At 34.8% G+C, this 14,731-nt stretch overlaps 2 protein-coding genes across 2 annotated transcripts; one reads left to right on the top strand and one right to left on the bottom strand.

The window, feature by feature from the left end:
* Window positions 1-8,205: 8,205 nt before the first annotated feature.
* On the bottom strand, window positions 8,206-10,508 carry LOC113303725. The gene is made up of 2 exons (XM_026552784.1): window positions 10,223-10,508; window positions 8,206-9,208 (listed from the first exon to the last, which is right to left on the bottom strand). The coding sequence occupies exons 1-2, from the start codon at window positions 10,479-10,481 to the stop codon at window positions 8,433-8,435; spliced, it is 1,035 nt and encodes a 344-aa protein (XP_026408569.1). The 5' UTR covers window positions 10,482-10,508; the 3' UTR covers window positions 8,206-8,432.
* A 1,332-nt stretch (window positions 10,509-11,840) lies between these two features.
* On the top strand, window positions 11,841-12,395 carry LOC113306314 (N-terminal acetyltransferase A complex catalytic subunit NAA10-like). The gene is made up of 2 exons (XM_026555266.1): window positions 11,841-12,093; window positions 12,229-12,395. The coding sequence occupies exons 1-2, from the start codon at window positions 11,841-11,843 to the stop codon at window positions 12,393-12,395; spliced, it is 420 nt and encodes a 139-aa protein (XP_026411051.1).
* The last annotated feature ends 2,336 nt before the right edge of the window (window positions 12,396-14,731 follow it).

Below are 14,731 nucleotides of genomic sequence, written 5' to 3'. Positions count from 1 at the left end.
TCCACAAGGTCCAATCATGTTGTTAGTTCTTAAATAAATGTGTGTTTAATAAAGTCGACCACTGGTACCCTTGTATATGCCAGTTGTGTTTACCTAGAGTTAGGATTATTGACCACTGGTTCCCTTGTATATGCCAGTGTGTTAATATTAGTCAGACCGGTATCTCAGTCATTTAGGTTAGGTTCACCTTGGCAGAGGCCTTCAGACAGATATGGGAAACACCGTTCACTTTTCAACCATATACATTTTTCTTTTTCCATCTTCTTAATCTTTTCATGTGATTAGTCTGACTCCGAGTATGATGTCCATCGTGAAACTATCTTAGTAGAGCTCTATCACTTATATGAATTTTAGTATTCTTGAGTGAAAACTCGTGTACAGTAATTGGAATTTCGCATCAGGGTACTTCCTCCTATAATTAATAAGTATGCCAACCAAGGAGGCTCTTTAGTGATTTCCAAGATTTTGCGTAGATAGTTAGGGTCTGGAGTAAAGGTTTTGTGGGTACACCTCTGGTAAACCCTCCGGAGACAACACTCCGCCCCAAATGATTTTCCTTTCTAGAATAAATTTGCTCGAGGACTAGCAAATAATAAGTTTGGGGGTATTTGATAGACGCATTTTTGTGTCTAATTTGTCCTCAATGTCCGTATTGTTGGAACTCTATTTTTGTACTAATATTGTGTTTTTATGTATTTTTAGGAAATAAACATTTTTGGAAAATTCGGCTCGAAAAGTTGCCCGGGGCACCCTTGAAGGACAATTGTTATTCGGACTCTCACTATCGGTTAAGGGGCACCTCAGTGGATACCTGCTATTCGCACCCCAGTTCAGGATAGGGGGACACCCTTTCTTCTTCGTCTGAAAACTGTTTTTTGGCGGGAAATGAAATTCTCAACTGGCAGAAGTTTGATCACAAAAATGAAGGGGTTACGAGTCGATTCAATGGCTGAAATTTGATAGAGAGATGTGATATAGGTTAAGGAACACATTTTGGGCAGTGGGTTCGATCGGAATTGGCTGGAAAACGCGTGATGATTCACACACCCAAAACAGAGCACGTGTACTGTAACACGAGCAAAATTGAAGTTCTTGTGTGCATGGAGGAGTTCTACTAGCGTTGAAAGAGTGTTGAGACGTGGAGAAGGCTAACTAGAGCGTGCAGGATCAAATCTAACGCGTGCATGGGCTTAAAAATGGAAATTATTGTTAAATATGGGCAGCGAGCAATGACGGGATTAATGGGAGATTATACGGTGTTATGGTCGGATATTTTTGTTCTAAAACACTATAAATACAAGGCTAAAGAGTTTAGCAAGTTTGGAGAGTCTTTGGGAGAGTTTAGGAGCCGAGAAGAATCGAAAGAAAGTCACGCAGGAGAAAAGCTTGCTGCTGGTGCAAGGAAGAACACGAAGAACATAATACCCTCAGGGACAGTCGTTGATTAGGGTCGCTTAATTGCGACAATACTCAATTCCTTTCCCCGACTTCGGAACAACAACACTTCCGTTGTATCGTTCTTTTTGAACGCTTTATATGCGTCTCAAACACTGTTGTAAACCGTTTTTCTCCATTTTCTCTTGATTGTAAACAACTTTTGAGTATCAATGAATCAATTTGAGAGGTTTTTCATCATGAGTAGCTAAACCCAATCCCAGGGGTGACGGAGGAAGCCTTTCTCGCAATATTTATGTGGTAATTTTTATTTGATTAATTTTTGTAATATTTATATATGATTAATTGCATTGAAAATAAATGATTTAAATGATTTTTATTAATCAAATATATTTTCTCTTGATAATACATGCTTAGTTTTATAATCTTGATGTATTATGCTTGCGATTAATCTTTGATATTTTGAGAATCTGCTTTTGGCAATAGTTAGAATCAAAACAATTATTAAATTTGCATAATAAAAAATAAATAAAACTACATAAATATTGTTGAATGGTGGAATCATCACCCCTATTTTCTCCATAAAATTTATATCACTTGTTAATTGAATTTTCTACATTTCTAAATTATTTAAATCTAAAAAAAAATTATTCCCTTCACAAGTTCGAAAAGAACCCAGTTTTCACCAGTATCTACAACAACATTTGAAAATACAGCATCTGGATATAAAGAATATGGAATTGATGAATATTGCTCTTGTACGCAAACTTGCCTGGAGATTTTTGGAATCGAAGGATGTTATGTGGGTTAAACTTCTCACTACAAAATACATTCATGATATATCTTTCTGGAATGCTGAGGTACTTGAGAAATTTGCTTCTATATGTAGTAGTATTCTGCAAGTATGGCATATTCTTGTTAACAGGGTTTTCTGGAAGATTACAAATGGTAACAGTGTTAATATATGGAACGATCCTTGGCTTTATCAACCATTGGATCATCTTGTCAGTCGTCCTTTTCCTTTGCCAAAAAACATTGTTACAGTAAGTGATCTAATATTGCAAGACCCAAAATCCTGGAATGTACCTCTACTACAACAATTATTCTCGCCTGAAACGGTTCAGTGCATTTCATCTATCTATTTAAGTTCGGAGGTGAACTCTGAAGATTTTTTGGTTTGGGCTGGTACATCTTCAGGTAAATTTACTACCAAATCTTGTTATAAAATCTTACTAAATACCACTCCTTCAAACTCAGTTCTTAGTGTCTTTCCATGGAAGATATTTTGGTCTTTCGAACTCTTGCCAAAGATATAATTCTTCATATGGAAGGTTCTTCATAATGGGATATCTGTCAAAGGAAACATTAACAGATTTGTACCCAATATGGAATCTGATTGTACCTTTTGCCATCAAGATTTGGAAACAGTGGGTCACTTATTATTTGATTGTCATAAATCAAGGAAAGCCTTTTCTAGCATTAGAGTTGATCTAGGCTTTTCTTTCTCAGTGACTGATGTTAATCAAATTATAATAAGTTGGATGGATGAAAATTTGAATCACAGTTTTATCTTTAAACTTTTTTTGATCTGGAATCTATGGAAACTGCGAAATGAGATGATCTTCTCTCGGGTTAACTTTTCAGAAATAATGGTTATTAGAAACACACATTTGGACTTCGAACTGTGTGTAGATACAGATGTTGTATTTGATGCTTCTCCTATCCAAGTGGGGAACTTTCACCTTTGGAGTCCTTCGGAATTTCCTTATGTTAAAATTAATGTGGATGCCGCGTTCATTCCAAACAATGAAGCGGATGCGCCGTAGCCCGTGATCACAATGGTAATTTTCTTGGCTGTGGAACTATCTCTTTTGATGCAACTTCATCTTTACTGGCAGAAACAATTTCCTGCAGACTTGCAATGGTGTTGGGAAATCGATTTAATTTTGACAAGATTATCATAGAAGGTGATGCAACAAATGTGACTGATGCAGTCCTTGGAGATATTCACAACATTCCTTGGTCTATACAGTCTGTAACTCTTGAAATAAGATATTTAGTTAACTCTTTTTCTGATGTTAAGTTTCAGTCTGTTCCTAAGAATGCAAACAATTTGGCTCACTTGTTATGCCAATGTGCAATGCATTACAATTTAAATAGCTGGTGGAATGCTCATTCTCCAACTCTTTGTATCCTTTCAAACCTCAATTCTACTGAGGTAATTTAATAATTCTGGGCTCTTTGAGCCCCTTTGCCCTTCAATTTTTTTTTTATCAAATTCGTGAACTAGTTGTATGTTTACGAATTATTTTGATCCCAAGAAAACTTTAACTTCTCAATATAAAATAATCCCAAATATGTAAACCATGTAAGCATGTGAGAAGTATTCCTTGTAATACAAAAAAGAATGTGCGCACACATATTTGTCAATTAAAGGTCATGCACACAAAAAAGTTGCTTACGGGCAATATAGTCTGTCAACTGGAAAACTTATTCACGCACCTCTAGAACTCCTAGCGCAACACCAATTTTATTTAAGAATTTTTTTCTTAAATATTCTAGCAGAACATCAATTCTCTTTAGAAGATACTCTTGAAAATCTTCTGGCAGAACACCAATTCTCTTCAAAAGATAGTTCTCAACAATTAAGTTACGGAACCGTAACCCTAACTAAATCTTCCTTACAAGATCACCTAGAAAAAAATAGGCTTATCTTGCTCTGTTAAATCTAGGGTTTGTGAAAAACACCTAGGAACAAGTTTCATAACTATCAAAGAAGAGACCTTCCTCGTGCTTTACAAATTCCAAGTAAAGTCTTTTGAAACCTCATTCTTGTTTGTGAAGAACAAAGATACAGATAACAACCTTATGCAACCAGACACAATTTTCCAAGGGATAGATTGTGTAGTTACATGAAACCTCTATTTATCGTGAATGATCAATGCTAGGTTGCTTGAAAACAAAGCTACCTTGTTTAGGTTAGGAAACACCCAAAACCTAAATAGGCTTTTAGTCACGTATTCACGGTTTAGGTTTGCAAACTATTGCAAAAATTTCTTGTTCACAAATTTCCTTAGCAACACATAATAAGTGTTTCTTTAATTAATCACTCATAACTTCTTCGTTATAACTCGGAATTGAGTGATTCTTTACTCTTTCAATTCATATTCTCATTCAATATAACCTGACGACTTTTATAATGATAAAGGTCATTCTCACAAAAGTGATGGGATAAAATATCCTCGAGAGTATATATAAATATATATTTACCGTCATAGGAATTGTTCCACAGAGTGAGAGTACTTGTTTTGATAGATTGAGAGGTACAATAAACAAGAGAACCAAGTATTTAGTACTAACCTTGAATGAAATTATCCATAGATGTCTTCGTGTAGTCTTAAATCTCAATTCTTAAAGGATATCTTTGATTAAATACTATACTTTTTAAACCTAAACTAATACGAAACTGATTTTAGTAAACTAAATCAAGAATGCTTTGTTTCATCTGAATTTGACAACTAACTTGACATACCAATACTAGTGGGTTCAAACGAGCATTGCTCTAGTAGAATGTTAGAGCATCGCTCGGTTGAACTCGAAAGTTTTGCTATCTCAAGCTTGTTGTCAATGATAGATGTACAAAACTATATCTTGATTTCTAGTTTACTAAAGTCAAGTCTCGGTTTAGGATTAGAGTATGGTAGTTGAATATTAGTCATCATTAAAGGCTGGAGAACAAATGAAGACATTTGTGAGAATTTTATTAGTAAAGAGGTATGTGAAGACTGGCATATCCTATTTACTCACGGCGTTTACCATTCAATCTTATGAGACTATGCCATATGATTTTAGTAGATTTAATATCGCAAAGAATAAATTTCGAGTTCAGGCTTGTCTTGGCTAAACTCTCGAAATATTCAAGCAATGAATGTTCTAGATTCTTGACAATCTTAGTTAAAAATAATTTATTGTTCAAGAAATATTTTTGTTTTGCCTAAGCAAAACTGCATATTGCATATGGATATTAGGAATGTTTCAAATCATTTATGTGAGAAAAAGAACTTCTAGGCGATAGGTAAACATATTTGTGTGTTTTACCAAATTCAGACTGAATTCGGCATAGGTTCACAAACCCGGTTTTCAAACCATGTACATCCAGGTTCGGGAATTAAGTAGGTTCGCAACCCCACCATCCGACTTTAGTGAACTTCCAAGGTTTGCAAACCCGCCTAGTTCCAGTATAATAGAAGTACACGAACAATTTTATATATTTATGTTTAGATTTTCTATAATTCTCGTAGACACTTCTAAGAAAAACTTTATCCACTAAATTACTCTATGTTTATAGATCATTGATTAAGTCTTGAGTGTTATTGAATACCACTATGTGCTTGTAAGCTCAAAGGCCACTGATGCTATGAACCATCATTGTGCACGGTTCCAGAATCCTGGACCATAAAGTATATTCTTTTGTGTAATTTCAAGGTGGATTTCTCACATGCTTACATTTATTCCTATTAAGCATTTCATCAAAACTGAGAAAGTGTTTTCTTGAATTCCAAGCAACCCTATATTGAATTCAAATCTACCTAGAGCCTTGAAAATCGATAAATAGAGAGACTCTTGCAACATGATTTCTTAATCCATGGCACTCTTATGTCCTAATTGCTAATCCACAGTCGTCCTTTGTAACTTAGGTTCTTTATAAAACTGTATTCTAGGTTACGACTTTGAAGATTTCACTTAGGTTACGACTTTTACCTGATAGTTCGTGTATCCAAATCTTATTCTTATTGATCCTTGAGGTTTTAGCAATCTCAAATCAGAAATGAGATAGATATAAATCAGTAAGTTATCTTCATCTCAGACTGCTTTGTGATTCCTCAAGATGTATATCTAAACCCTTCTTTGATTCGTTTAGATTATTCTTGAGGGGTGGTTAGTAATCCATGCTTCTCAACTAACTGAGTGTAAGTGTTCCAGATCCATGAGGTTTGATGAACTTTTTCTATTGTTAACAATTTTCCAAACCTAGATTGAAAAACAAAAAGGGAAATCAAACATGCATGTCTATTAGAGGCAAATATGTATTAAAAGTCTTCACTGAGGCTGAAACAAGTTTTAGGCTGTAAAGGACGTTATCTAAGGAAATCAAGTGTGTAGAATCTTGCGAGACTTAAGAGACGTAAGGAGCACGACCACAACTAAATTGTTTGGAGGGTTAAGTCGGTCTCAACTACATTCCAGTCTGAAGTCTGATAGTAGGTTAGTGTCTATAACGGTTTAATACAATTTGGTGTTGAAAGTTGGACGAGGTCCCGGGTTTTTTTGCCAATGCAGTATTCTTCATTTATAAAATTATGGTGTCTTGTGTTATTTCCCTTTCCGCATTATATTATTTATATTTATAATAGGAATATCACAAGTAGTACGTAATCGATCTAGATAGTTTAAGTCCTTATTGTTTAAAATTAAACCAAGACTAGTTCTTGTTGAATTCTTATCTTGAAGATAAAATACAAGCTTCGTACTTGTTAGAATTCAGATCTTGATAATTCAGATACAACTAGATTGATCTTAGATATTGATTTTTGAGATCGTCGAATAACTCTTCTACAGAATCAAGTACACAGACCTTTAATCTATACACATTGATTATTGAAGAGAAAGAGAAAAACTTTATATGCAATCTGACCTACTTGTGATTGTATTAGGTTTTTTCCATATAGGTTGCCGAAGAAAAAAGTAGGCGGTGTACTTGGTACCATCTCCTTTTCAAATAGGATAGTTAGTCTTCACATACCTTTGTTAATGAAGTTATCGCAGATGTCTATGATGTTCATTAGTTTTCAATCTTCGAGGGTATCCGGTGATTTCTGATGCTAACCACCATGATTTAATTCTCTGAGACTGACTTTAATAGACTATAAATCAAGAAATAATTTTGGTCATCTAACATTTACGACAAACTTTACATACCAATACTTATGGCTTCAACCGAGCGTTGCTCTAACGAGATCTTGATTTCAAAGAGTTGATACTTGATGTTTCGATCTTTTCCAGTTTGATAATGATTTTTGTATTATACTTTTCCATTAATTGTAACATCAAACTTATAGTGACATTTTCTGCAAAATTCCCAAAACCACGAACAAAGCAATGTCATAACCTCTAGGAATAACCACAATGTCAGTGGCGGAAACATAGGTCATGCTTATGATGGTCAAAACATCAACAAAAAGACAATGGACAAAACATTTGCTTAAAACTTAACTCACAAAACTTCATTCATTTCATCTCACGATTAGGATTGAGACACCTTCGTGCTTGTGAGATATGATCAACAAAATCAGAAACCTATTGCGACTCATTCTGTATTATATAATCCACCACATTTATAGAGACCCAAACCAGACGGCAGATGAACTAGCAAATCAGGCGGTAGAAATGATTGTTTGAAACTAACTTTTGGAAATACTTTTGCTTTATATGTAATTGAAGACTCACGCGTGATCTCTTTTTAGTTTAAATCAATCAATATAATGTCTCATAGGGGAAAAAAAAGAAAGAAAAAGGGGGATTTGATCCAAATTTTATCCTTTTCTAATGGCATAGACATTCATCAAATTTTATATGAATTTATTGGGAAGGAAGAGATCTAAACTAGTTTGAAGAAAATGGAAGAAGTGTACAAAAGTAGATAGCTAAACGCAATTGGAAAGCAGCAGGTGGTACTTACAAATCAAACCAAACAGCATTCAATAACTAGATAGTATGACCATGAACCACTATGTAAGAGTGCTAAAAGAATCAAGCTGAAAGAAAAATTAAAATGTTAAAATCTTGGGCCCTAACAATGTAATAACCTAGCAGGCCTGGTCTATAAGACGGCTCTGTGTTGAGACTCTTGGATAAGAAGAAAACGTGTAAACTGCAGTAAGCACAAAAAGAAGAAGAAAACGTGTAAACTCTGGGTGCAAGGGTAACTGACTAATATTGGAAAAAGCTCACTGTGAGCGATGATGTACAACAAACAACTAAGACCGAAATGTTTGCAACAGAGAGAGTCCGGATATAAGAACTACTGCATAGACACTGCAGTCCATGAAAACTGCCCTAAAAGCCTTGTACATCACTATTCCAGTCTCCAGTGCTTCCCCCACATTCATTGCCCTACTATTTGCCTCTTCCACAGTTTTCATAGGACTTCCTCGTTTCGTTAACAGTAATAGTGCGACCACAATAGTGAAATCCGCCAACAGGACCAGATAAAGAGGCCTTGACATGATAAAGTTTTTTACAACTTCACTGCCGCTTAGTATAGGTAAATTTAGATGGGATAGAATCACCAGAAGTGCTATGGTGACAGAGAAAATAACACGGAAGTTCTCCGAAGCAGCAATGGCAGAACTAATTTGCTTAGGAGTGAACAGTGTAGGATGATGTGACCGTGGTGCTGCATGTGAAAGTGGTGTTGTATCAGAAGGTGTACTCTGAGATGAATCTTCTACAACTGTTGATGCTACCACTTTTGGTTTCTTTTCATTGCTAATTCCCAATGCAGGTGATCTTATTTCTTCAACATTACCCTCACTAGTATGTAACTGATGTTCCAGTTTTGGTTGCTTTTCATTGCCAATTCCCAAAGCAGGTGATCTTATTTCTTCAACATTACCCTCACTAGTACGTAACTGATGTTCCACTTGATCTCCATAATGAGTGGAAGCGTTGCTTGAAGTTTCATTGACAATTGATGGTTTTGGCTTAGGAATACTGCGGATCCCATTGTCATTAACAACATCACTGGAATCAACTGCGACAACCGAATGACAAATTAATCAATAGAGTGTTGAAGCAATTTGTGTAGCTATTTTTCCACAAGAAAGAAAGAAAATTAACAAGGTTCTATTTTTATCCTTGTAAGTAGTGACCTCAGGTTTTCGTCGAAAAGGCTCAAGTTTGCATAAGAAGGAGAAGTTAGAATAGCATATGATCATGTTATGATGTCTAAACATATGGTCCAACAAGTTCCTAAATCAATATTACCATCCTTTTAAAAACAATCCACAAAAACTATTGTACTTAACCAAATAATATAACAGAAAAATCTTAACAATCAGTTCAAAATGAAGTTCCCTAGAAGCAAACCATATAACTGCATTGAATTTCGTTTACTAGTTCAGAATAGCATATATCAGTGTTATGATGTCTAAATATATGATTCAACGAGTCTCTAAATCAATATTACCATCCTTCAAACAATTCACAAACACTCTTTTGATTAACCAATCATCAAAACAGAAATCTTAACAATCAGTTCAAAATGAAGTTCCCAAGAAGATTTCGAACCAAACCATATAATCTCATTGATTTTTGTTAACTAGGTCATCCACATTACCACATCATAATCCATACTCCAACAGAAATCATTTCAACTCTTTGTAACTGTACCTAGTATTATTTTACTTTTCATGTTAAGATATCAAATCAACTAATACAAACTCTACTTTCTGGTAGGGAAGATCAGTTTTCAATTGGATCGTTTCATCTCAACAACCCTTCAACTAAAACGAAAACCAATCTTCAATACCACATAAAACAATCTTACACATAAAGGTATCACAATCTAGGGTCTCAACCATACTTTGGGAATTTGCAATTTCTCATGTTAAAATGAACCCTAAGTCAAAATTGAGGGATTTCAACGAATTCAGCACAGAACAATCACATGATTCCAATAGAAAAATTAAAAAAACCTAGAACTTAAATTAAATCTAACAATAATTCAATACAAGAATTCGAGCAAGAGGGATAAAAAAGAAAGTACCTATAATCGGACCAGAGCGGGATTGAATATTATCTCGACGAGATAAAACTGGTGGAGATGAGAATGTCCGAGTATGCTCTGATTGTAGTTGTGGTTTTAATTCTAGTACTGGATTTGGTTGCGGTTCTGATGGTGACGGTGATAAAGGTGTTAATGGTGATGAATCTAGGGTTTTGATTCGACCTGTGATAAGAGCAAGACGATCTTCTCCTCTATCAACAATCCTTCTCCTTCGACCTTCTCTTGTACTCGTCGCCATCTTCTTCTTCAATCAGAAAAATTTGCAGATTTCTGATAATCAGATTTTCTATTTTATCGGTGTACTTTATACATTTTGGTTTACTATTTTACCCTTTTATATTTGATTATTCACGTAGTTACCACTGAGCTAATCCGGGCTCGGGTTCGAGGGTTAGCAGGTCTTGGTAATCAAGTAACCCATATAAATATAGCCCAACTTGTTCGTGTTAGGTGCAGTTATTAAAAAGAAAAGACATAGCTACCACAAACAAGTGGAAACATGAAGTTGTGTTACAAAGGAGGTTACAAAGTAACCTTGAACACTAAAGTAAAGCAAAAACTGGCCTTTAAGTCAGAGACAAAAAAACAGAGACAAAATTCAGACTTGCCAAAAATTAAAGGCTAAGTAATACCCAACACTCCATTCCAGTTGAACAATAAACTGTTAATAGAGATGTTCTCAAAAATCTTGGTGCCTAAAGACAAGTTTTAAAGTAGGCATTTTACTTCATTCAAAAGCTGATTGAAATGCTTATATCTTCCTTGATATAGTCTCCCATTTCTTTCATTCCAAATTACCCACCAAATGGCAAAAGGAATCATGCTCCAAAGCTTATTTCTCCAAGAATTCCCTTTCTTTTTGTTCCGTTCCCAAATAGTATCCTTAACATCTTCCCTGAAGACCCATACAAGATTGAAACTTGTAAATAAAAAATCCCAGAGCTTTCTTGTTTCATCACAATGTAACAATAAATGGGAGTTAGATTCAGATGCATTCTTACACATAATACACCCATTAATAACAATCGAGTTATGCAGAGTGTCAAGTGTAGGTGATACATTATAGCATAAGTTCCAAGTGAAAAATAGAACCTTTTGTGGAATTCTTGGATTCCATAAGCTCTTGTGAGGAAATCTGATTTACCCTGCAACCTCAAAAGCATCATAACATGATTTTATAGAGAAACTGTTACCAGGATTCCAAGACAGGTAATCATATCCAGATTCAGCCAGAATTGGAGCATTGATTTGACCCAGCAAAGTAGCAACCATTTCCACCTCATCTTCTTTGAGATTCCTAGTGAAAATTGAAATCCCAGGAAGATCCATTGTCAGTATCATTTACCATGTCTCTTACAGTAGCATGTTTATTTCTAGATAACCTATATAAAGAGAATGATATAGGCTAGCCAGCGAATTTTCTCTTATCCATATATCATTCCAGAAAGAACATTTGTTTCTACTTTGAATATGCATTATAGACAGCTGTTGAATGGTGTTTTTAGATTTTAGAATACCATACCACAAACTCTTTCCCACATAGTTGCTCCTCTTTTCTTCGCTTCTCATCACTATCTAAAATCCTTTGGCACCAATAATGGTTGACATCAGACAAGCAACAATGTATGATATACCAGGGATTCAAGCGCGTGCCTTTCTTTTTTCCCCAGAGGAAAAGCCATGGGATTATGTTTTCTATGAATTTTATATAATTTCGTCGCCTCAACTTGTTTATGTCACAGAAGGCCACGGTACTGGTCGTATTGTTGGATATGTTGTTGGTAGGATGAAGGGAGAAGGTGTTAAACGTTATGGTTATATTTTATCTTTATGTGTTCTTCCTAGTCACCGTAAATTAGGGGTTGGAAAGAAACTCATGAGTGTTGTACAGAATGTTATGGTATAAGAATACAATTCTGTATATGTTTCTCTTCATGTTCGTATAAGTAATCACGCTGCGGTTGATCTTTATACAAAAATATTAGGGTATGAAAATTATGGTACTGCAGTTAAGTTGTGTGATGATGGGGAAGATGCTTATGTCTTGAGGAAACAACTTCAAGAAAAACAACCAGATCATATTGGTGATGGGTTTAGTCATGGTGGTGGATATGCTTCTCGACTAATTCCTAAGAGAACACAAGGGTGTTAGAGACATATAATGACAAAATTTGGATGCGGACCGTGGGGTAGATAAACCAGCAACTATGCGAGGACGGTTAGTTACTGTTTGTATTATTTGTCGGTTACATGTAATTCATGCATGCAAAACAATAATGCAAAGTTTATGTGAACAAATACAAGCATTTGAGGATCCATAAATAGAATAAGTAATGGTTACGTATCTTTGGGTTTTCCATTGACGATCAATAGAGATTTGTCTTTTGTCTTCTAACCCAATATCAATAAGAAATAATATGACTTAACCATTGATGGAAATGGTGTAAAGATCAATCAATATTAGTACCCATAGGTCCCGTACCATACGATATTTTGAAGTCCAAGTTATGTACACAGGCTATAATATAAGGCCATAATCTTACACTTGTTTTGTGGCAATTCTGTTTTCTACTAAGTTGTATGCATACAATCAGTTTCAGGCGATCTTGAAGTTTTTTGCAAAGCAGCAAGCTAATTTATCCAAAGTATAACCCTTTAGACTTCAGCTCAACTGTGATTTTCTTTTTTCTTGCTGCATGAGTTTTTTGTAATTTTTATTTCTCGCCAGTCGCCACTTCGTACTAGCTTTATTGGAATATATGGCACGTATATTGGAGTGACCGAGGTGATCGTGCAATGATCGTGTGCACACGTGAAGAATAAATCAAATATCTAGAAGATATATATAATCTTTAAGTTTCCTAATTAAGCATATTCTGATATTAATTAGTAATATATTTTTCATCTTCTCAACTCTCTAAACAGAGTGCAAGTGTAATTGTAATTCTCATCTCAGATACTTCTGATGATCAATATAATTCACCCTTAGAGCATCTCCAATAGAGGGTGAATATTTTTATTTTTCATAAGACATAGGATTTTAGACCCCCAATTAACATAAATCCATCTCTAATGGTTGGATCCTACAAACTAGGAAGCATGGGAAAATAAATATGAAGGTGTTAAAGAAAGTCTTATTTACACCTTCACTTGCACTTCCACGTCATATTTTCAATTATTTTATTTTTTTAGAAATTAGTTAAAGTTAAGATAAACCGTTAAGATTTTATCATATAAAATATTCCAAGGATTAAACCCTTCATTATTGGAGATAGTTTTTTAACCAGAAATGATTAACACACCGTGATTTTACACCACGGGGCGCACCGAAGCATCGCATGTGAGAGGGGCTGGTGGGGACCACTTCTGCCCGCACCTATCCCGATACCAAGCACGCGCATCGGGACCGTCCATTGCGCTCGTTGTGCATTTCACGGTGTAAAACCGTTGTGTGTGTATCAAAACTGTTTTTTAACCAGGGGTCCTATATTTACTATATGTGTAAAATCTCTTATATAAAAGTCTTAATTAGACTTCCACGTAGGATTTTTTAACCTACTATTGGAGATGCTTTTATGGGTTTCTCCGTGGACGTAGGTCGAGATGACCGAACCACGTAATATCGTTTGTCTCCTATTCGGTCGAGATGACCGAAAAACGTAATATCATTTGTCTCATATTCCATTTTGGTATGCAGATTGATTTATTTTGTTATTTTATCATTGATTAATTTTTATATTATTTGTTAAATCAATGATATCCATGTTAGTTTTGATCTACATATCAAAATTTAACATGGTATTAGAGCGGGAGATCCGCTCAAACTGCTTTCGCACATCATTTTCATCGATTTTGTTCAACATCTTTATCGTAGTTCATTGAAGATGTAATATTCAACTCAGACAGTGATCGTTTATTACCACTTAAAAGATTATTATTAGCTTTATGCTAGATTTTTTTTCTTTTAAATCTTTTTTTTTTTTGACATAGGTATTCATCACGTATATTGTGTCAATCTTTTTTTTTTTACTCAACATATTGATTTTGATGCTTTCGTATAACCATAGAATTCGTCATTCTTTTCATCATATGGTTCGAAGATAAAGTTATATTCATTTAACCGATGTTCAAGTTGAACACTTTGATTCTCTCCGTCCAACTTGCGGAGGGATGTTAGAATATACTGACCAATATGAATATCGAGGTGGTCAAGTTCAAGATGAAATGGTCAAGAATCAACCTGGTTATAAGAAGATCGACGGAGATCAAGGAGTGGAGAATATCAACGGAGATCAAATCAAGTTTCCAAGAAAAATATCTTGTGTAATTTAGGTAGTTATCTAGGTAGTAAAAATATCTAGTTAATTTCCTAGTTAAAATATCTTGATCTTGATCCAATCGCTTCCGCTTCTTATTTTCATTGACTCGATTTTTTTTATAAGTTAATTTCAATTTTTGTGATTCTATTGATTTTATCCTTGAAAGTCA

This window comes from Papaver somniferum, chromosome 8 (genome assembly GCF_003573695.1).
Source record: "Papaver somniferum cultivar HN1 chromosome 8, ASM357369v1, whole genome shotgun sequence".
In the NCBI taxonomy this organism is placed as follows: domain Eukaryota; kingdom Viridiplantae; phylum Streptophyta; class Magnoliopsida; order Ranunculales; family Papaveraceae; genus Papaver; species Papaver somniferum.
This window is presented reverse-complemented; position numbering and strand designations above follow the sequence as displayed.